Source organism: Desmodus rotundus, chromosome 8 (genome assembly GCF_022682495.2).
Source record: "Desmodus rotundus isolate HL8 chromosome 8, HLdesRot8A.1, whole genome shotgun sequence".
Classification (NCBI taxonomy): Eukaryota; Metazoa; Chordata; class Mammalia; order Chiroptera; family Phyllostomidae; genus Desmodus; species Desmodus rotundus.
Window position 1 is genome coordinate 27,291,049 of NC_071394.1, and position 23,662 is coordinate 27,314,710.

Below are 23,662 nucleotides of genomic sequence, written 5' to 3' on the forward strand. Positions count from 1 at the left end.
AAAGCTCCCAGCGCAAGGGCGCAGAGTAGGCAGAAACACAGCCTTTCCCCAGGCGCAGGTGGGGCCGGGTCTCTGGGATTAGGCCCATGGCCTGATGGGAGGGCTACAGGTGGACCAGAGCAACTTCTCAGGGGCATCTGGGCTGGCCAGAAAAGGGCAGAAGGAATCCCAGGACACTCTTTTTAAAACTATTTCCTTCCAAAAGCAAATATATCTTTCTCTGACTTGTTTGGGAATTTTGTTGAAAAAGGATGTCTGTCTGGTGTCCCATCAAACAGAGACTGGGGGTGGAGAGAGGCCCCAGGAAATTATAAAGCCCACGTTGTTTCCTTTAAAGGGGGTTAGTAACTCGTGTGTCATTACTTTACTGTTTCTTTATGCAGCTTGTTCCCTCCCAGGCAAGTTCTGTCCCTTCCTACAAGAATGGAAGTACATCCCCTTTAATGCTGTGAACCTGGGGGTTAGTCCCCTCCTACACCTTCCCATTTCCAACTCGTTCAATCACCACTTTCTTCCAGATACTCTTCAGATTGTTTGTAGGTTTTTAGTGACAGAATTCCCAACAGGCCCTAAAATCTTGGCCCTTTATGTTAGAATTTCTTGTCTCAGCATATAATGAGGTTGGGATAACAGTTTAGAGGATTTTTAAGTGGATTACAAAAAAATCCAAACAGAATGTTCTTGGGAAAGCTCATTAAAAACACAAAACAAAACAAAGCGATCACTTTTAGCACATGGGGTGCAGGGACAGGGCTCCCTGGTGCCACGGATGGGGTCCCTCCACCAGGTCACTGCGTGGATGGTGCTCGCCACGTTTCAGTATGCTGTGGTGACCGGGCAGGGGCCTCCTCACCAGGCCCCAGAGCAGAGCTCAGTAACCTACATGCCCGCTTCTCATGTTAAAAGCAAAAACTGCCTGAAAGGGTAAGTTTCTGGAATTGTTTATAACTATACCCATCTATTAAATTTGAAATCTTAACTGCTTATTTTTAAATGATTTCTTAGCAAGAGGGAAATACTTCTTCATTGTTGTGCAAGCTATCAAAACAACAGTTGGGGCAGGGCCCTCCCCAGAGCTTGTCATTCTCACTTAGGAGTTCTGGGTAGCCCTACTAACTCTATGAATTTCATCAGGGAGAAAATGGAATCTTACCAATACAGCAACATGGTCATTTGCTGCTACCATGTTAATCCTCTACGGGAAAACATTCACCAAGTACAATGTTACAAAGGTTCTCTCCTCTGTTACTTTCAGAAAGTAAGACTTCCATGTTCTTTACCAGAGAGAGACCACGAGACCAACTCTGGCTGCGGTGTGTTGCTTGAGTTCATGGGAACATGAGGAGCCAGACTGCCAAACCCAAACCCCTTTCGGGTGCATTTGGGTCAGGGACGTGTGCTTTGACTCTGGTTATCATAGAACAGTGATTTTCAACTTGTGCGCCACAAGAATTTTTAAAATATAATTTTTAAGTAGTCAATACCTGACTATTTAGTCAGGGGCACTGACCTCCTTTCCCTTAGACTGTCAAATAAAAAAATGACAACAGCCAACACAATAGCAGTCTGGTGTGAATGAATCTAAATTATACCTTTTTTTGTGTGTGAGACTTGGCAAAAAATATAATCTATATTTTGGTGTGCCACAGAATTTTAGTAATTAGCTTATGTGTGTCGTCAGAGGAAAAAGGTTGAAAACTGCTGCCATAGAGTATTCTGAGACAGCCTGGTCCCCAACACTCAACTTGTAGCACACTGTCCCCCCACCCCCGACAACATTTGTACACATGTTCAAGCCAGCCCCGCAGACTTCCGCAGCTCGGGTCTGTGGAGAGAGGGCGAGGCATTCATGGCCTTCTCCTCCAGCTGTCTAGACGGGCAGGGCCGCACTGGGAGGTCGAAGGCTCTTTGTGCATCTTGTGAGCAAACAAATCCTTTGAATTTCTCTCCTTGCAGCTATTCCTGAAGGACTGCCATGAAGAGAGCTAACAACCTAGAACGGCATTTCTTTTCCACCCGGGCTGGACGGCCTGGGCCACTTTCCCCGGCTGCACTACCGTGCAAATATAGAGCTTTGTACGTGCAAGGAGCCAAAAGGCTGCTTGCTAAATGGAATTACAATTCTAAGTTAATAACAGCAAATAAACAGCTACTATTGCTTTAATGTTTATTAAGTGCCAAGCAAAATTCAGGGCACCTTGTATACTTTCATTGTATCCTCTCAAAAATCTTAACCACCCATCTTATGGCTGAGGAAACTGAGACTCGGGGCGGTTCAACAATGTGCCCGAGGCCTTACAGAGTCTAGACTGAAACCCACTGCTGTCCAACTGCACAGCCCACACGCTGCACTCCTCGCCGTATTGCCTCCCCACGTCTCGATGTCCATAAGGCACTACCCCGCAGCGTTTCCTCTTTGCCCAGGCTCTGGCTCCCCACACCCTCAGTCACGTCCTCACCTGCTCGGAAAAGAGCCCCGGCGGCGTAGTGCATCGCCAGGGCGTGGACGAGCTGCCTGGCCGTGGTGAAGATGGGGCCTCTTTCAAACACTGAGAAGGAGAGTGGAGTGTGGTCGGAGGCTATGTACAGCTTCAGGGACGCGTGGATGCTGACGAGGAGATTCACCGGCTGTATCACCAGTTTCCGCAACTTCACTGGGTTCACCAGGGCCCTGGCGTGCTGTCTGACCTGCACGGGCAGTGCCCGCTGACCACCCGAGAGCACCGCGGGCTGACCGTCCAGGCTGCCACTAGGAAGGTAGGTCTCAAACAAAGTTTTGATGTAGTGTACAAATGTATCTTCCACATACAGTCGGGCAGGTTTCAATTCAAAACTGAACTCATTAATATCAAACAGGAAGCTCTCGCCCTCCGTTAAGGTGAGGCAAAGTTTGATAAAACATTTTTTCTTGTATTCTTCCAAATCTCTGCTGGATGCAAGAAGACTCTGCATTTTGGCATACTGGGTGGGGTCTGGTTTTTCTTCCTGGCAGACCAAGACAGCGAAGTGGAAATTGGACTTGTTGTACAGCTGGTTGTCCAGCTGCAGGTCCCCGCAGCAGAGCTCCACGCAGTGGAGCCGGAAGAGCGCCGTGCCGGGCTCCTCCCCGGGGAGGTGAGAGGCCGCTGGGGCCACTTGCAGAAACACAGTGTCCAGCGTGAGTCTCAGAAGTTCAGATGATGCTTTGTGGTGGGTGAGGTCATCAAACACTGCCAGGCTCACCTGAGTGATGAACATTTTAAATGTCACCATCTTCTCTAGAGTTCTAGAGGAGAAAAGGAAAAGAACATTAGTCTCCTCGTGCTTCTTTCTTCCTTTCTTTTTTTTAAAAAAATGATAGTCCTTATTAAACACCTCCTGATGTCCCATCAGCTTCTCCTAAGGGACATGTAAGAACTCAACTGTCAGTACATCGTGTCTGGACGGAGCCGGTCACACTCCAACAATATTGGGAAGTGTTCCCGATGGGACTACTACAAGTTCTTGTCACGTTCCTCTATGTGTTTCCCTTATCAACACCAGATTTTTACTCCAAAATCCCTCTAGTCGCCGTGCACTAATCCTCTATCATAATCATCACGGGGCAGAAGGACATAAAAAACAACCAAGACTCCTTAAATTGGAAGAGTGAAGCACGCCAAAGAAAATTTTGCACCGGCTCCTGCCACAGCAGCCCATCTGCCGGCGTCAGGGCCTGTGCGCTGCTGCCCCGCCATCTCTAGAGCCCATGGGCCCGGATCTCTCCGCTCACCTCCTCTAGGCAATTGCTCATTTTCTTCAATACCAGCAGCTTATGAGCATGCTGCTATTTCTCCTATCTTAAAAAACCCCTCTTATAACTCTCCTAGCTACCACTCATCTTCCTCATTCTTCTTACAAAAAAACTTGAAAGCATTTTCTATACACATTGTCTTCTATTTCTCTCCTTCCATTTTCTCTTAATTAACCTTTCTCTTTGCTCCACACAGGCTTTTGACCCTGCCAGTCTACCAAGGCAACTCTCCTCAAGGTCACCAGCGACTTCCGTGTGGCCAAATCAAATGGCGGGCTTTCAGTCTGTGGCATTGGATGTTGCTGACTCCCTCCTGCTGGAAACAGTATCTTTACGTGTCTTCCCTCATACCTTCTACCTCTGGTAATCCATTCTCAGTCACCTATGTGGCTCTCTCCTTTTCACCCAGATCTCTTCAAGTTAAGGCACCCAAAGCTCAGCCCTTGGTCCTCTTCTCCATCTCCACTCCCTCCTCCCCTTGGAAATCCCGTCCAGTCTCACGGCTTGACACCTCATCTATATGTTGACGACTTCTAAAGCCCACAGTCAGCCTAGAACTTGCCCTGCACTCCAGTCTTGCACATTAACTGCCTATCCACAGAGTCACTCACATGTCTAAATGAAGCTCAATTTGTCAGGTCTGTAACCAGACTCTTGGTCCTACCCCAAATCCACACAGAGTCTTTCCCATTTCAGCTAATGGCAGCCACATTTTACCAGTTGTTAGACCAACAATTCTGGACTCCTCCTTGATGCCTTTATTTTCAACCCTTATCCAATGCACCAGGGAAATCCCATTGCTTGTCCTTAAAAGGATATCCAGAAAGTGACCATTTCAGAATCTCTCTCTAGTGTAACTGCAATAATCAATCTCCTAACTAGTCTCCCCACTTCCACCCTTGCTTCTCTACAATCTAGTTCAACAAAGCAGCCAACGATTTTCCAAAAATTTAGGTCAGATCATGAAACTTCTCTACTCAAAAAGCTCCAAGGACTTCCCCATTTCACTCAGAATTAAGACTAAGCCCTACATAATGTGTCCCCTCCTTCCAGCCCTCCCCTCTCTGACCTCAGGTACTACACTCTCACTTTCCTCCATTCCATCTGGCCCACACCGGCCCCTCCCCTGCTTCTCTAAGATGCTGGCCAACTGGTTCGGACCTTTGCATTGACTGTGCCTGCTCTCTGAAAAGCTCTTCCCCCAGACAAGCACACTGCCAACTCTCCTGCTGCTTTCAAGGCTTTGCTCAAATGCCAGCTCCTTGGTGAGATTTGCACCAGTTTTTAAAAACTATGCTCTTTCTCTCCCTATGTCCTTCTTACTTGGCTCTGTTTTTATAGCTGCAGAATGCTACCTGACCTTACATTTGAGTATAATGAAATAAATTTAGATTTATGACTTCTATAAAATTTCCTTTATTAAGCTTATTCTTTGTCTTCCCATTTTGTGCCTATGAGAATATGATTTCCTCAAGAGCAGGGATTTTGGTCTCTCTACTTACTGATGTATCACTACCCTTAGAACAGCACTGGGCATCCACTAAACTCTTGAAAACATTGGCTGAATGAATTAAGGAAGTGCAAGTAAATAGTTGTGCCTTGCCTATTCCCATCCCTGAATGTATGGGTTGTCACTACTGCCATCAGCAATGTCCTACTAATGCCCTAAAAATGTTTCCGGAAGTCTTCGGCAGACTTGAAATTTTGTACTATGCAATTTAAAATTTAGTCTCTAATTCTGTTATGTAATTGACATTTTACAAACATGGCTAAGCAAAGAAAACATTCTACCCAACCTTGTTTGAAATATAAAATCAAATTAATAATAATTTGGCAGGGTCCAAATTAATGAGTTCCTAACCGTCTGTGAAAAGCTAGAAACATTTTTAAAAAGGGCCTAAACAAATATATCAAAGTTGGTATCATTTTATACTGTTAGAATACATTAATTTTTCTGGTTACAAAATAAAGTTTTACTGTACAAAATGAAAATACAAAAATTACTAAATAATAATCACTTATAACCCCATATCTACAAACAATTTTGATTCTTTTCAGGCTTCTTTTTAGGAATGTTTTCTGTGTGTGTGAGCAAGTGAGAGAGAGAGAGGGCGAGAGAGAGAGGAGGAATGTGTGTGCATAAATATGCACGCACACCCACAGGTACACATGACACGTAACTAGGGTCATATTTATGTACTCAACTTTACATTGTTTTCTCTATTTCAGGGCTATCACATGCATCTTTCTAGCCCACTGAAATCCTCTAAGCCTATTTTCTGTGGATATACTACTTATGGGACACTTATGTATTTTCCATTCCCCTACTGATGGGCATTTCTACTCTGGATGTTTTGGCCATTATATTTGGCAATGTAATATGCTCATATATCTCTCTGCATATATCTTTGCCTACTTCTCTAATTATTGCTTTATCTCTTAAACTCTTAAAATTGGAATTTCTAAGCCAAAGGGACTTTAAAGCTTTTAATATATATTTCTAAAGTGCTTTCTAGAAAATGGTAATAATTTTTGTTAATATGACAGGTAATATCTTATTTAAATATGCCTTTATTCGATTATTTGTATTTCCTCTTTCTAGAATTTTCTGCTCATGTGTTTTGTCTTTGTGGAAGAAGAGGCTACCTTCCTATTATTCCGACCGAATGATATGAGTTCTTTTAAATTAAGGGTACTAGCTCTTTGATTCATGTTTGTGAGACCTGATGGCAACATTCAGGCTAAAGGGGAAAATGTGGCTCTGAGAGGTGAGCTGATTTTTCATGCAGCTCTAATTGCTAAGTTCGGTTACTAACTGCTAGGATGTTGTGTGGATACGGAAGTATTAATTTGCATTTCACGCTAATGATAATGTTTAATTTTAAGATGTATGCCTTTGTTTGGAAATCAGTTTGTTAATATCATGGAAGAACTGGAAGGGGTACTGAAATAAGACAACAGATGCCATTATAGATAGATATGATTTAATGCTGATAACCACACCCTGATGGACTGCACAATAATCAACCAAAAGCTTTAATGTATAAATAGGTGTGACAAAAAATGGTAAATAATAGGTTTCTGATTTCATAATGGGAAAGCTTACTACACTGCTACTGGGATAAAAGTTAAACCCACCTATTGGTTAAAATAGGTCCTGCTTTTCCTTCTGGGGCCACAGTGACGAAGACGGTGCCACACTGATGGACCACGTCCACATATACATAACCAAAGCCAGTCAGGAACACAATCTGCAAAAGAGATATTCAGTCTCTGATTAAAAAGAAATAAGAAATGCCACTGAAATGACCAACTCTGATTCCACACCATAAACACTTCCTGGTTATATTTCTTTATATCCATGTGTACAGGCTATTCAGCTGACTTGAAATGAAAAAGAGAAAAGTCAAACCCAGATTTTTTAATATCCAGTAGAAAAAAAATGGGGGACAACGGGGCATAAGTGTCTTCATTCTCCACGTCTTTGGCATTGGCAAATAACACCGTGGGGGCTAGAGCCCAGCCATGGGCCAGCTTGACGTGTGCGTATGAATTTCTGTGGGAAAGAAAGCCCTTGAAAGCTCTGGACTTGAAATGCAATGTGCAAAAAACTTCCAGGTCCTTGAGTGTTGATTTACTACTACGAGAATGCTCTTCTACACGGGGGACACAAAAACCTAACCACAAACCTACCAACAAGGCCGACCATCATCCTTCCAAGGTCCTTTACAAAACTTGTCACAAGACCGTCAGATAATTTCATTTGACTGGAGTCTAAATTAATTCTTCTGCAGTGACTGAGAATTAAAAAACATTCAATCTCAGCAGCCAGGTGCCAGGCCACGAGCACAGATGTCCTTGCAGCCATAAATACTGAATTTGGTTAAATGGATAAATATTTGAAAACAGAACTATTTGAAACACAACTCCAAGAACATCATGTTTGCAGCCAGCATTACCTGAGGGTTGGGGCAAGAACCTCCTTATGTCTGGGAAGGTTGATTCTGATGATTTGCGGTATCAGTTCAGTCCAAGCGGGGCCCTTATTGTTAGGACAGCAAATAAAAGATTGAAAATTTCTGGATGAAGGAACCAAGCTAGGTGCTTGCTTGACATGTAATGAGTGTATTCTAATTCTCCAAACGAAGAGTTACCAGGAGTAAACACAGAACCAGAGGAGAGAGTCACAGACTCAAGTCTGAAGCAACTTCCAGGTCCTGGGCTTTTTTCTTGTGCAATGGCTCTTCCTTCAGAAACCCTGACTGCCTTCAGACGGCCTGGTGCCGTCTCTGCCTCCTCCCTCCCTCTCATCCCATGCAGCCTGCCGCTCATCAGAGCCCCCAGCTCTGCTGCCTCCTAAACTAGTGCCTTCTTTTTCATTCTTCAGCCACTGTTCCAGCTTAGGCCCTTGTCTGACACTCAGCCCTCCCTGAGCCTAGAATATACTTTTTCCCATAAATTCCTTTCAAAATCCTATGTATCTTTGCATATACAGTGTAAGGGACACTTCATTCCATTCTCCTATTTTTCTATTCCTGTACTCAGCTTGACACCATCCCTACACCTGAATTCCCATAATGCTTTGACCATATTTCTATTCAGTCACCAACAGCATTGTTTGTATCACAGTCACCATGCCTGACTCAATCTGTATTCTCTATGGACATGTTTCCCAAATGGATTGCTTTGCAAAAATATCTATTTCCAAAGACTCTGTATCCTGAAATTGCCTTGTTTGTTTCAAGGTAAGAACTGAACTCAAATATGATAAAATGTGGAATGTAGCCAACCTCAAAAATGGCTCAGCTCATGACTCTAAAACAGGTGTTCTTTGAGGAACACATTCATAAAAGCCATTATTTTATATAACATATGAAGTAAGTTAAGTGCCTTCGTAGGCTTACAGGAATGGGATTATTCCTTCGGCACAAACCTTTTCCAGCCCCTGCGCTCCAGTCAATACTCCCTTCCCTCAGTGGCTGTCCACAGCTTCGGCGCATGCCCCGGGATTTTAGCAGCAAATGTGAAAATCCAGAACTACCACCCCTCCAAGAGGGCAGGAGGGGATCAGAAGAGGGAAATACTTATTGTTCTGCTCACTGCGGAAGTCATCTTCAGGAGCTGCAACAGGAGGATACTTCTCCTTTCTAAGATAATAAAAATAAGGCAAGTTGATGGTTTCTGTCAGCTGCCCATGGGACGCTCAGGAAGCAAGTGCAACCTAAACCTTTAATGTCTTTCTTTTTCTTCTGAAAAGAAAGTTTCGCTTGATGTTCCTTTCATTTATCGTTAGAATGGAAGAAATCCAGACCTGAGTTCTTGGAGCCCGCCCTTGCCTCTTTTTACCTGCAGACAAACAAGTCACAGTGCCAGGTCTTTTGTACAGTGGCAGCTCTAGGGATTAGGGAGAGAGGTAACTAAGTGCCAGAGAATTTAGGCTCCCATCAATCAGGTCCCCCAGAAGTTTAAAATCCTTGTTTTGGTCTGATGGTTTGCTCATTCAGTCAGTCAATCAATTTTTGACACCTAAAGAGGACTCACAATGACTCAGTCACTATATTAGGGATCGAGAAGATACAATCACACCCTCAAGCTCCTTCTAGCTCAAGCTGTGAAAAAGCCAAGCGCACAGATAATGAGATAATAAATAACTAACAGTTTCAGGGCAGAGATGTATAAAATGCTTCTCCCTCTCAGACTGTGAACCATCCTGGTTGCTGTATAAACTTACAAGGCGGTGGTTTTGTGTCTGGTACTCAGTAAAGATCTGAATGGGTGTTATCTCATTGCGGCTCCTATGGTGGAATTTTAATCCTTTGCCCCTTGCAGGGTATGGCCATGACTACTTCTGCTCAATGGACTGACATGTGTTGCTTCTGAGTCAAAGCATGAAAGAGGCAGCTTTCTTCCCCTGCAAAGACCAAATGTTCCAGATCCATGGTGGACCAAATCCGATCTGCTGCCTGTTACTGTAAATAAAGTTTTATTGCAACACAGCTCTGTTCATTTATTTACACACTGTCTCTAAGAGCAGAGTTGAGAAATCACGACAAAGGCTGTATGGCTTGCAAAGCCTAAAATATTTACTATCTAGACGTTAAAAAAGAAAAGTTTGCTGACTTCTGCTCTGCACAGTTGTGGTAGATTGTTACAAAATCAAGGATCTGCACATCCCAGGACCTATGCCTTCGTTTGGTCCCTTCCCATATTGCAACAGAGCTTGGCCACCTGGTTTTTTTCAGCGAATGGGAGATCAGTAAACATGAAGCAAAAGGCTGCTTGATAAAGCTTGCTTTCTGGGGTTTGCCCTCTTACCGCCATGTGAGGAAGCCAGGTGTAGCCTTACTCAGGAGGAAGGGCCGAGTAGTGAGAGAGACGCCCAGACTTACCAGCTGAGCTTGTCCCTCAGCCAACCCTCCAGCTGAATGCAGCTACATCAGTGATTTCAGGCTTATCCTGCAGAAGTCACCCAATCAAATCCTCAGAATCATGAGAAGTTTATCGCTATTGTTTCTGCTTGGGGAAATGGAAGATAATGGACCCATCAACCTGGGCCCCTGAGTGAACTTGTGAAACACAAGCCCTCTCCCTTCCATGATAAAACACTAGGCACACGGCACGAGCAAGAAGAAAATTCTAGGATTACAATAGGCAGCATAACTGAGCCCATCTTAACTAACATAGATATTGGTAATAGAAGTAGGGTTCTGAAAAAAATAAAAAATATGTGTGTTTGGCTTCACTGAAGTAGAAATTGATGATCTCTTCCAGCCAAGATGGAGGCATAGGTAGATACATTTGGACCTCCTGCACAACCAAAAGAAGGACAACAAATTTAAAAACAAAAAACAACCAGAACTAACAGAAAATCGAACTGCATGGAAGTCTGACAACCAAGGAGTTAAAGAAGAAACATTCATCCAGTCTGGTAGAAGTGGGGGAGGTGGGCAGCCGGGTGAAAAGGACTCAGGGCAAAGCAGCAGCTGGTGGACCAGGTGAGGTGGTGGCTGGCGGACCAGGCGGTCCCACACTTGCGTGCAGATAAACTGGGAGGAACAAATGGGGAGCGAGACAGACTGTGCAACCCTAGGTTCCAGCGTGGGGAAATAAAGCCTCAAACCTCTGACTGAAAACACCTGTGGGGGTTGAGGTGGCAGCAGAAGAAACTCCCAGCCTCACAGGAAAGTTCGTTGGAGAGACCCACAGGATACTGGGAATCAGCACCAGAAGGGCCCAGTTTGGTTGTGAGTAATGGGAGAAGTGACCGAAAGCTGTCAGAGAGCTGAACAAGTGTCCTTGTTCCCTCTCGGACACCCCCACCCCCCACCCTGCACAGCATCACAATGCAGCAACATGGGTTGCCCTGCCCTGGTGCATACCTAAGGCTCCACCCCTTACTACGTAATGGGCATGCCGAAACCAAAAAAATGGCTCAAATGGAAGAACAGATCAAAGCTCCAGAAAAAATGCAACTAAGTGACAAAGAGACAGTCACCCTATCAGAGGCATAGTTCAGAACACTGGTAATCAGGATTCTGTTCCCAGAATTAGTTGAGTATGGTCACAAAATAGAGGAAGAAGTGAAGGCCATGAAAAGTGAAATAAAGGAAAATGTACAGGGAACAAACAGTGACGGGAAGGAAACTGGGACTCAAATTAACTATGTGGAGCAGAAGGAAGAAAGAAACATTCAACCAGAACAGAATGAAGAAACAAAAATTCAAAAAAACAAGGAAAGGCTTAGGAACCTCCAGGACAACTTTAAATATTCCAACATCTGAATCATAGGGGTGCCAGAGGGAGAACAGGGAGAACAAGAAACTGAATACTTACTTGAACAAATAATGAAGGAGAACTTCCCCAATCTGGCAAAGGAAATAGACTTCCAGGAAGCTCAGAGAGTCCCAAAGAAGCTGGACCCAAGGAAGCACACACGAAGGCACAATGTAATTACATTATCCAAGATTAAAGATAAGGAGAGAATCTTAGAAGCAGCAAGAGAAAAGGAGACAGTTACCTACAAAGGAGTTCCCATAAGACTGTCAGCTGACTTCTCAAAAGAGACCTTACAGGCAAGAATGGGCTGGAAAGAAGTATTCCAAGTCATGAAAGGCAAGGACCTATCCACATCCAAGATTGCTTTATCCAGCAAAGCTATCATTTAGAATGGAAGGGCAGATAAAGTGCTTCTCAGATAAGGTAAACTTAAAAGAGTTCATCATCACCAAGCCCTTATTACATGAAATATTAAAGGGATTTATCTAAGAAAAAGAAGATGATAAAAAATACGAACAGTAAAATGACAACAAACTCACAACTATTAACGACTGAACCAAAAAACAAAAACAAAAACAAAAACACACTAAGCAAATGACTAGAACAGGAACAGAATCACAGAAATGGAGATTACATGGAGGGTTATCAGCAGGGAAGGAGGGGGAAAATTATAGGGAGTAAGAAGCATAAATGGTAGGTATAAAATAGACGGGGATGTTCAGAATAGTATAGGAAATGGAGAAACCAAGGAACTTATAGGTATGACCCATGGACATGAACTAAGGCGGGGGAATGTGGGAGGGAGGGGGTGGGCAGGGTGGAGGGGAATAAAGGGGGGAAATGGGACAACTGTAATAGCACAATCAAAATATATATTAAAAAAACAAACTGATAATGAAGGCTACAAAATGGGGATTTATATTATGAAGTGGCAAGACGTTTAGTAAAACTGTTGCCTGAGATCACTTGGGAGGTTGATCATAAATCTAACAAATTTGTAGCTCTAGAAGATGAAGTTTGGAAATAAAACACTAGTAGTGGGTGTTGGTTGCTGTTGGCTGTGTCTGGCCATGTGTTATGAAAAAGAGAGAAGCTCAGGAAAGAATGTGGCCAGTTTGCAACAAAAATGAGAGAAAATAGAGATATTCCAGAAATTCAAGGCCTTGCAAAGTTAGAAATGCTTTTAAACCAGAAACAGCATGAAATTTTGTCTTTGCACACACAGGCAGATGAATACTCAGCTTTAGGGCTATATTTAGGTGTATACTCACTGTGAAAATTGTTTGATTGTTAAACTGACTCAGACAAACATTTAGATTAAGAGTATAAATTTCCCACAGAAGTTCTCTGAAATCCAGGGGGAGGTAGGGAAGCACCATAGCATAGAAGTGTGTCTTTAAAAAAGTGCCATGTTGTGGTTACTGGCACATGGAATTCTCTGAAACCAAACAGATAAGAAGCCTACTGAGTTCTTGAGAAATTACTACTGCCCAGTAAATCATGAGCATAGCCTGAGAGAGAATGTGATTATTTGAAACTCAAAAGAAGCTTTAATTCTGGCCAAAGCAGAGCTCTGAGGGTAGATGCAAGGACTGGAGGAATAATGGGGAGGGAGCAAGTCCAAGAACAGAAGCAGAGCTCAGAGACTATTCCTGGCACCCAAGGTATAGATCCCACAACACGTGCTCCCAAATCTCAGAGTTAGGGATGAGATGCCGCTGTATGTCTCTCACTCTTCCTCTTTCTGATTTGGACGGACTAATATCGTGTTAGGTTGTCCTGTTAAGTGGTGGGGGAGGGGAGCAGATGAGTGCATAGGTCTCTAGAGAGAAAGGAGTCAACTCGGGGAGCACCACTCAGAAGTACTGGATTCCCAGCGGGGTGTGGTGACTGGTTAGAACCCTGGGGAGATTTGTTTGTTCTGTGTGTGGGAAAAAGGATGATTTACTCAATCTTTGATGGCCAAGGGGAATTTTTTTAGTCATTTATTATTGCCGAAGAAGCTGGCCAGTCCTGATCGATGCTGTCAATTAGTTATTTTTTACTTCCTCCACGTCACACGGGGGGCATTGGGGTACGTGTGTGGAAGGCTATAGGCAACATACAGGAAAAGAGGTGCTGATTTTAGCACAAGACATTTGGGGAACTCTGTTTTGTCATTTGTATCTGTGCTAGAGCACCCTGCTCGGTGAGACTTTCCCTTACGTATGTGGGTTTGCTATTTCAGGCCTGAATCCTGCTTTCCACTTACTACTTTCTCTTTTATTGCAATTACAAATAAGAAACACTTTAATAAAATTGGGCTGTTCTATATATTGTCATCTTTATTAAAATGATTATTTATTATATTTATATCCAACAAATATTTCAAAAAATTACTCCAGTTTAATTTTACTGAGTAAATAAGTTATAAGGTGATGCATAGGAAATAATTGCAAATAATTCTTGAAAGTCTCTCTCTCTTCCTTTCTCTCCCTCCTCCTCATTTTCTCTCCTTATGTGACAATCCAGCGATAATCTGTGGTAGTTATTAAGCATCCTGGCACTGAATCTGGGTTAAACAAGGTCTTTCTGGCACAGATGTCTGGTGGGTAGTTGGAAACATGGAGGTGGAGCTTCAGAGGGATGTGGGGGCCAGAGAGAGTTATCTGGGAGTGACTGGGTGATGGTAGCTAAAGCTATGAGATGAATTAGATCTTCCAGGGACAAAAAGAAGGGAGATGAATTTCTAGGTGATCAAGGTAGAAAAGGCTGGATGAGGATGAAAAGAAAATAGCAGAGGCTTGAAGCAACAGTGATTAACTTCTTGTGATTCTGAGGATTCTAGTGTCTCATGGTATTCTTGTAAGCAAGATAAGAAATATCTTGTATAGTCCAGTTTAAAAAGTGCTTTTACATGTATTTTCTTAATTAAGAAATGTGGGTTAGTGGACAGTGAGTTTGGTTTATTAGTGGCTGACTGAACTCACACGTTAGGGAAGTGTCTAGAGAGGCACTACAGAATGTTGACCTTGCACTTGTCCTGTTCAACATACTTAATGACTAAAATGAACATGCAGAATACATGTTTACCACATCTATAGATGAAAAAAGGCTACTGTGGAAACTTGGTATGTTGGATGACAGCATCACAAATATTAAAATTTTTTTTTTCCTCATCTAAGGACATTTTCTATGGCATTTTAGGGAGAGAGGAAGGGAGAGATTAAGGGAGAGAGAGAAACATCAATGCAAGAGAGGAGCATCAATCAGTTGCCTCCAGTATGTGCGTGGACCAGGGATGAAACCTACAACCAGGGTAAGTGCCCTAACCAGGAAGCAAGTCTGCAACCTTTTGGTTACTGGATGATGCTCCAAGCAAGTGAGCCAAAACTGCCTCGCAGTCACTGCTGGAAGAAGCCACGACTGTGCCACTGGGCGTTTTCTGAGGTGCAATGTCATGCAAGGAACTCTTGCACTAAGTAAAAGGGGAGACTAGAAAACCTCCCCTAACCTGTGCTTCCATGAACTTTCTGGTGGTATCTCTGTAGCCTGGGCAAAACTCCAAGGACAGACAGTGACCCCGGCTTGGTGTAGGAAAAACGAGGGTGGGTCACATAGGAGCAGATCCAGGTTCTAGCGTGTTCCTGCTTAGTCAGTTACAAACCACCTAGCTGCTAACTTTTTAAGCCTCAACCCCCTTATCAGTTAAAAAAACGCGATAAAAATTATTGGTCTATTTTAGAATTTCTGTGCTGATCAAAGGCTCTATCTTAGGACATTAACTTAGCTACTGAGGTCCTTGAAGGCAGGAATTATGCCTTACTCAGGTCAAAGGGCTTGGCCCTTGATAGGTCCTCAGTATAAGCTGATGGAATAAATGAATGAAAGAATGTGGGCTGTGGATGTGAAAGTGCTTTGTAAATGGTACAGAGCTACACAAACAAGATGGACTGTCACCCGTCCCCCCTTCCCCCAACAGGCACACACTATTTGAGAAGAAAACAGGAAAAACAAGGACCCTCTTACATACTCCTGCTAAGAGTCCAAGATCGTAAGAATTTACAGGATCTTTTCAGAAGAGAAGCCACCTGCAAAGGGAGCATTTTAATTTGCTCTTTTTGGGGTTCAAACTGCTCATTGTTTTCCATTCAAACTGGTCAGTAATTGCTTTTCGTGAACAATTCAATGACTCCCCATGGCTCTTAAGCTAAAAACCAAAATCCCGGACTGCAGAAACAGGATCTTGCTGGGTCTGGCCCTGTGTGTCTCACTGGCCTCCTCTCCCTCCGCCTTTTCTGTACACTTGCACCACGGCCCCGCTGCCTTTCCACTCCTGAAAGGACCACAGTCCCTCTCTGAGCACCAAAGCCTCAGACACGCTGCTCTTTCTGCCAGGAATCATCCCCCACTCTCACGTCTACTTACTGCCTGCCCCTCTTTGACGGTACAGAGAGGCAAGGTCTCTTACCCGGACCCACACTCCTGGCCTCTCAGCAAACTAGTCTGCTGTCCACTCTGCAGCACGACTGGACTTTTCCTTCAGAGCTCTTACCATAGTTCCCGGTAATCCCGCAACCTGTGTGATCACTGGCTTATTTTCCATCTCCTCCACAAGTAGCCTTCTGGAGGGCAAGGGCTGTGCTGTGCATTTTGTTTAGTCCTAGCACCGAGTTATAGTGTGTGGCGCATACTAGAGATCAGTAGGTACTTGTTGACTGAATGGCTGAAGCATGCTTCACAACGCCTGTGTTAGGTAAACGACAACTATTGGGTTTCCTTTGCACGTCTTTTGTTTTGAATTTTTCAATTTTTCAAAATGTTTCCAAAGGTTTCTGACTATCAGAAATCAAAATCCCATACACTATGACAGGATTCTAAACTATTTCCCTGATAGGATCAAAATTATGACAAAATGTCAATGCAAGCTTATTTTTCATGCCTTTGCTTTTTTATCGAGAATCTGAAGATCACAGTCACATTCTAGATAAGAGCACCAGTGGCCGCTGCAGGGCCTCTAAACAGGGCTGGAAGGTTGAGGGGACTGATACTCAGTGGTTAGTATTCTAACCAGGTGTGGGGGAGCTGCGGTCACGCCCTCAGACACCCCACCCCAACTTCACAATCAGAACGTGCACCCTCTGTGCTATCTGGTCTTCCTGACAACTCGTATGCCAAGGATACTTCTTTGTGTCATTATAAAGTTACTTTCTTCATATTCCCTTCCTTATTCCATTTCAAACTTATACAACATAACCCTGTCCCATTTACAAAACCGAGGCGAGGGGCCTATCTATGACTGACAAGAGCCAGAGGACTCTGCTTCCACGTGGCACAAGGGGGATTTTCTGGCGTTTTACTTCTGCGTTTTGAAATTCACTTCATGTGCCTCAGAACCAGGGCTGAGGAAAGGCTCCTGGAAGACAAACTGACTCCTACAGAAGGGCTGCTTCCTTTCATCAGAGGACACAGCTCCCTTCACTCCCCGGTGATTTATATGCCCGGGTGCGTTACTGAGGAGATGTTGGTGAGGGTTTGGAACAAATCTTCCTGCAGAAGAGGAAGTAACCCATGGTCTGCAGGACATATGGCACACAGCCCCTCAAAGATTAATGGGAACATGACACTTTGCTGGGTCCTCAGACCAGGGATGATAAGGGTGTTGGAAAGAGTACCTCCTCTTAGCTTTGAAGTATTTCTGACTACAAAGGTTTGAGGAAATTTAGAGTGAATGGGAATCCCCAAAATAAGGTTTGGCAGGCAGAAGGCCTATTGTAAAGAAGCCCCTAGACATATACAAACAAGGTTTTGAAAATCTTCAAACTCATGCAGGGGAGTTCAGGGACCCTTGAGTAGCAATGCAGTATTTATTTTGTACATTAATGAGACCAGAAATGTCTCCTGAGGCTTCATAGATTCAGCAGATTTTCACTGTTCATCCAATGAGCACTGTGGATGGAAATCACACCCCTGTAAATGCAGGTCTCCAAGGAGAGTGTGGCCCCTAGGCTAGCTGGCTCTTCTTGTGCCAGTCCCTGGCTATGCCCTTCAGCTGTTTCCACAGCTACAGCACTCCCTGGGCCCCCACCCCCTTTCCCCTCTCTTTTACATAAGGTTCATTCTACACTTTGCAATAAACTTTATTAAGCCCATGGAGTAGTAATTCACCCAATTTTCCGGCTCATCCCTCCAAATATCTCTACCTATACCTGTGCCCCTCTTGACCTCTTTTCCACTGTCAGATTAGAGGACAAGGCTCTTCTGTTCAAGTGGGATTACAGGCCCTGGGCCTTGAACTTGTCTCTCTGGGCAACTCCTTGCTCATATTTCCTACTTCTCCTCGACTGATTCTTCTCCTACAGCAAATGGAGAACTTCCGCCCCCCTGGTCTCAGTTGCTTCATGGCCACACTCCTTGAAAGAACACTTTTCACTTGTTCCTCCAGTTCCTCACTTCCATTTACTCTGAGCTTGTAATTTAATTGTTTGCTTGCTTCCCTGTTTCCACCATCTTACACTCTGTACATCTCCTGGCTCAGGGGCCTTCACATTCCCACCCTGCCTGGGTTTTCCTCCTCCCACTCCGCTTCTTCCTTCTCAGTCTCTTTTTGCTGCAGTATATTATATCCTGGAGTTCCCCAAGGGTAGGCCTGGGCCCTTCTTTTTCTTTTCTCTTGGTAACCTCATCTTCCTACGTATTCATTGATTTGATATTTATTAGCATTGTGCTGACAGGTACTATGCTATCGGCTGAGGACAAATAAGGCAGGTACCTGACGGCCAGGAATCTTGACTTGGTAGGAAATCATTTTAAGCAATAAGTGAAATTAAATGTCGCAAACATTCTATGAGCACACACAAGGTCCTGGGGTTGGGAGGTGTCACAGGTATAAAGAAGAAACTCTGGAGAGATAAGAATGTGCCAGCAGGGGAAGAAGGGAGGAATCCCAGGTGATGATGCAGCACAGGGCTTCAGAGCCACTCTGGAGCCAGGCAGCTCTGCATAAAATCCCAGGCCCCTCTCTCGTAGTACCCTGGGAATCCAGCCATGTGACTCTGGAGGTCTCAATATTTACTTCTGTAACATGGAGATGATAATCCTATCTTGTATTGCTACTGTAAAGGTTAGATAAGAACAAATGTAGGTATTTGGACAATCCAAGATGGTAGCACAGAAGGGGGATATTACACTCACCTCCTCCCAGGATCAAACTGGAATTACAACTAAAATCTAGAGCAATCAGTCTGAATAACCAACTGAAGACTAGCTGAAGAGCAGTCTTATAACCAAGGATTTACAGAAGACACATCAAGACTGGTAGGAAGGGTGGAGACACTAAAAGGGCTGGCCCCACCCCCCGGGCAAACAGCTGAGGTTCCAGAGGGATATCTCAGCCATCAGGGGAGGTTTTTCCCCTGAGAAGCATGGGGTCTCAACCCCAAGCTGAGCTCCCCAGTCCAAAACACCAGAGCCAGGAAGAGGTGCCCACATAACATCTGGCTGGGAAAATCAGTAGGGATTCTGTCCACCAGGGAGAGCCAGGAGTCTGCTAGAGACACAGGCACCCTCCTAAGGGGCCAATGCACAAAATCTCATCTGCAGCCACTCACCCTGGGCTCCAGTGGAGGGAAGGTGGAGCAGACAAGAGTCACATGAGTGACTGGGGTCTCTGGCTCCAGGGAACAAGCTGAAGGGACAGCCACCAGGATCTCTATGCTGAATTATTCTCCGATACTGCAGATGCCATCTTCTTGGGTGGTGTACTACCCGTCCAAAAGTCACCAGCCTGGGGGAATGCAATAGTCCCATTGTCTGGACTCCCTGTTGTCCCATCCTGCAAAACTCATGCACTAGGCTGGAGTATAGAGGTCCAAGCAGACTCAGGTGTCAGTTGTGTGGCTTTGGGGCAAGGTCCATTCCCTCTGCTTTCCCATGAACCTGATCGGTAGTGCCTCCCAAGCAAGGGAGATCTGCTAACACTACCCTCTCCACTCCTGGTGGCTCTGCCATGCTGAGGTCTGGGCAGAAACCAAGATAGCCTGAGTTGTGTGGCTCTGCAGCTGGGACCACTCTGCCTGCCTTTAGTGAAACCTGACCAACACCTCTCCATAATGGGAGATCCATAGCCCCATCCTCCTGACTCCCAGTGGTCCCACCCTGGTGAGATTGGGCTCTGGGCAAATTCTGGATATAGACTGAGTTGTGTGGCTCCAGGATGGGCCATTTTTCCCCTGCATGCCCAACTACTGCAGAGCCCTCCTTTCATACAGCCAACTCTTGGTCTCTCTGAGCCTGATAAACCCTGCTGGCCTCACCCTGATGACTCCCCGAAGCCCTGCCCCACCACAAAGGTGTGAAAGCACCTAGCAGATGGAAGCTAGCCTTGATATACCCTGGGACATTTGCTGAGTGGTCACAGATCCAGCACTGGCACCAAATTTAAACCTGTATCAGTCTGGTGAACACCACTCGCCCTTACCTGGTGACTTACTGAGAACCTACCTACCTCATGCGATTCGAGTACTGTCAGAGGCTCTTTCAGTGACTGAACCTAACAGACAGTTGGCAAGCAGAGGTGGAAGTGGATTTCAGGATGCCTTGGGACTTTTGCTGACCTGCCTTAGAGCCTGGTGCTGGTAAAAGCTGGCCTTGGTACACAGCTAGGCCCTCCCTGCCACACCCAGGCCCAGCAAAAGCAGCAAAAAACTGTGGATTGCATGTAGTTCTAAACAGATTACCCAGGACCAGAGACAGTGGCTGACACTGGCCTGCACCAGAGTCCCTCCACCCCCAAGTGAGCCAGAACCAACACACCCAGTGGCCAGCACCTAAATACATAAAGCAAATCTTGAACATAAAGGGAGAGATTGACAATAATGCAATAGTAAAGTAGGGGATTTTACCACCCCATTGATATCAATGGTTAGATCTTCCAGACAGAAAATCAACAAGGAAATGGTGGCGGTAACTGACACACTAGATCAGAGGGATTTAATTGATATCTTCAGAGCATTTCATGCCAGAACAGCAGAATATACATTCTTTTCAAGTGTACACAGAACATTTTCTATGACAGACCACATGTTAGGACACAAAACAATTCTAAATAAATGTAAGAAGATCTGAAATCCTATCAAGCATTTTCTCTGACCATAATGATATGAAACCAGAAGTCAATCACAAGGACTGAAAAACACACAAAGATGTGGAGACCAAATAACATGTTACTAAACAATGAATGGGTTAGTAACAATGACATCAAGAAAAAACTCAAGAGATGTCTTGAAACAAATAAAAATGAGAACACAAAACACCCAAATCTACGTGACACAGCAAAAGCAGTTCTAAGAGGGAAATTCATACAATTATAGGCCTATCGCAAAAAAGGAAAAATCTCAAATAGACTGTCTAACTTTACACTTAAAGGAACTTGACAAAGAACAACTAACAGAACCGAAAATGAGTAGACGGAAGGAAATAATAAAGATCAGAGCAGAAATAAACAAAATACAGTATAAAAACAATGCAAAATATCACTGAAATCCACACTTAGTTCTTTGAAAAGATAAACAAGACTGACAAACCTTTAATGAGACTCATCAATAAAAACAGAGAGAGGACCCAAATAAATATAATCAGAAAGAGGAGAAGTAACAACCAGCACCAAGAAATACAAAGGATTGTAAGAAAATATTACAAACAACTATATGTCAACAAATTAGATAATCTGGATGAAATGGATAAATTCCTAGAAATATACAATCTACCAAAACTGAATCAGGAAGAATCAGAAAACCTGAATACTCAGATTACAACTAATGAAATTGAGCAGTTATAAAAAAAACTAACAAACAAAAGCTCTGGATGCGATTGCTTCACAGGTGAGTTTTAGCAAAAACTGAAAGAAGAATTAACTCCTCTCCTTCTCAAACTATTCCAAATTATTAAAGAGGTGGGAAGACTCCCAAGCTCATTTTATGAGACCAGCATTATCCTAATTTCAAAACCAGATGAAGACACTACAAAGAAAGAAAATTATAGGCCAATATCCCTGGTGAACATAGATGCTAAAATCCTCAACAAAATATTAGCAAACCAGATCTAGCAATAGATTAAAAAGATCATACGCCATATTCAAGTGGGATTAATCCTGGGATTCAAGGTTGATATAATATCTGCAAATCAATGAACATGATACACTACATAAACAAGATGAAAGATAATAATCATATAATCATATCAATAGATGCAAAAAAGCATTTGATAGAATTCAGCACCCATGTATAATAAAAACTCCTAGCAAAGTACAAAGAGAACATGTCTCATCATAATAAAGGTCATAATGACAAAGCCACTGCCAACATCATACACAATGGGCAAAAACTACAAGCATTTCCCTTAAGATCTGGAACAACACAGGGATGTCTGCTTTCACTACTCTTATTGAACATAGTACTGGAAGTGCTAGCTAAAGCAATCAGACAAGAAGAAACAATAAAAGGCATTCAAATTAGACAGGAAGAAGTAAAACTGTCATTATTTGCAGATGACATGATACTGTATATAGAGAACCCTAAAGACTCCACCAAAAAACTATTAGAACTGATAAATGAATTCAGTAAAGTCACAGGACACATAAAAACAATATCCAGAAATCATTTGCATTTTCATAGATCAATAGTGAACTATCAGAAAGGAAAAGTAAGAAACCAATCCCATTTACAATTGCATGAAAATAAATAAAATAACTAGGAATAAACTTAACCAAGGATGTAAAAGACCTGTACTCAGAAAAGACACTAAAAAAAGAAATTGAAGAAGATACAAAAGAGGGGAAGCATATACCACGTTCATGGATAGGAATAATCAATATCATTAAAATGTCCATACTTCCCAAAGCAATCTATAGATTCAACACAATTCCTGTCAAGATACCAATGGTGTATTTCACAGAACTAGGATAAATATTTCAAAAATTTATATGGAACCAGAAATGAACCTGAATAGCTACAGCACTCTTAAGGAAGAAGAACAAAGTTGGAAGAATCACACCACTTGATACCAAACTCTACTACAAGGTCATAGTAAGCAAAACAGCATGCATGGTACAGGCATAAAAACAGGCACCTATGTGGCACCTATACCTCAATGGAACAGTATAGAGACCAGAAGTAAACCCACGCCTTTTAGTCAATTAATGTTTGACAAAGGAGGCTAGAACATACAATGGGGTAAAGAGAGCCTATTCAATAAATGGTGTTGGGGAAAATTGGACAGATATTAAAAAAAAAAAAGGAAAGGAAAGAAAGAAAGAAAAAAGAAAAAAGAAAAAGAAACTAAGCCACCTACTTACACTACACATAAGAATAAACTCAAAATGGATTAAAGTCTTAAATATTAGACTCGAAACCAAAAAAATCCTAGAAGAAAACATAGGCAGTAAAATCTCGGATGTTTCTTGTAGCAACACTTTTTCTGATTTATCTTCCCAGGCAAGAGAAATAAAAGAAAAATAAACAAATGGGACCACATCCAACTATGAAGTTTTTGCGCCGCAGAGGAAACCATCAACAAAATGAAAAGACAACCCACTAAATGTTTGCCAATGATACATCTGGTCACAGGTTAATATCCAAAATTTGTAAAGAAATCATACAATTCAATACCAGGAAGACAAACAATTCAATTAAAAAATAGACAAAGCACCTGAAAACACACTTCTCTAAAGAATACATACAGATGGTCAATAGATACATGAAAAAGTGCTCAATGTCACTAATCGTCATAGAAATGCAAATTAAAACCATAATGAGAGAACACCTTATACCTGTCAGAATGGCCGTCATCAATAAAACAACAAACAAGTGTTTGAGAGGATGTGGTGAAAAGGAAACCCTTATGTACTGTTGGTGAGAATGCAGATTGGTGCAGCCACTATGGAAACTGTATGGAGTTACTTCAAAAAATTAAAAATGGAACTGCCTTATGACCCAGCGATCCTAATTCTTGGAATATATCCGAAGAAAGCCAAAACTCTGATTTGAAAGAATATATGCACCCCTATGTTCAATGCAGCGTTATTTACAATAGCCAAGATTTGGATGCAGCCCAAGTGTCCATCAGTAGATGAGTAGA

The 23,662-nt window shown here is 43.2% G+C and overlaps 1 protein-coding gene across 4 annotated transcripts in view; it reads right to left on the minus strand.

The window, feature by feature from the left end:
- The window catches only part of VPS13B (vacuolar protein sorting 13 homolog B), a 669,566-nt gene that overhangs the window by 19,733 nt on the left and 626,171 nt on the right, over positions 1–23,662 (minus strand). For all 4 annotated transcript variants that reach the window (XM_024572260.3, XM_024572257.3, XM_045181664.2 and 1 more), the window contains 2 exons: positions 6,911–7,023; positions 2,460–3,265 (listed from right to left, as the gene is read on the minus strand). In XM_024572260.3, coding sequence (XP_024428028.2) covers positions 2,460–3,265; positions 6,911–7,023 — 919 coding nt within the window. The remainder of the gene's footprint in view (positions 1–2,459; positions 3,266–6,910; positions 7,024–23,662) is intronic.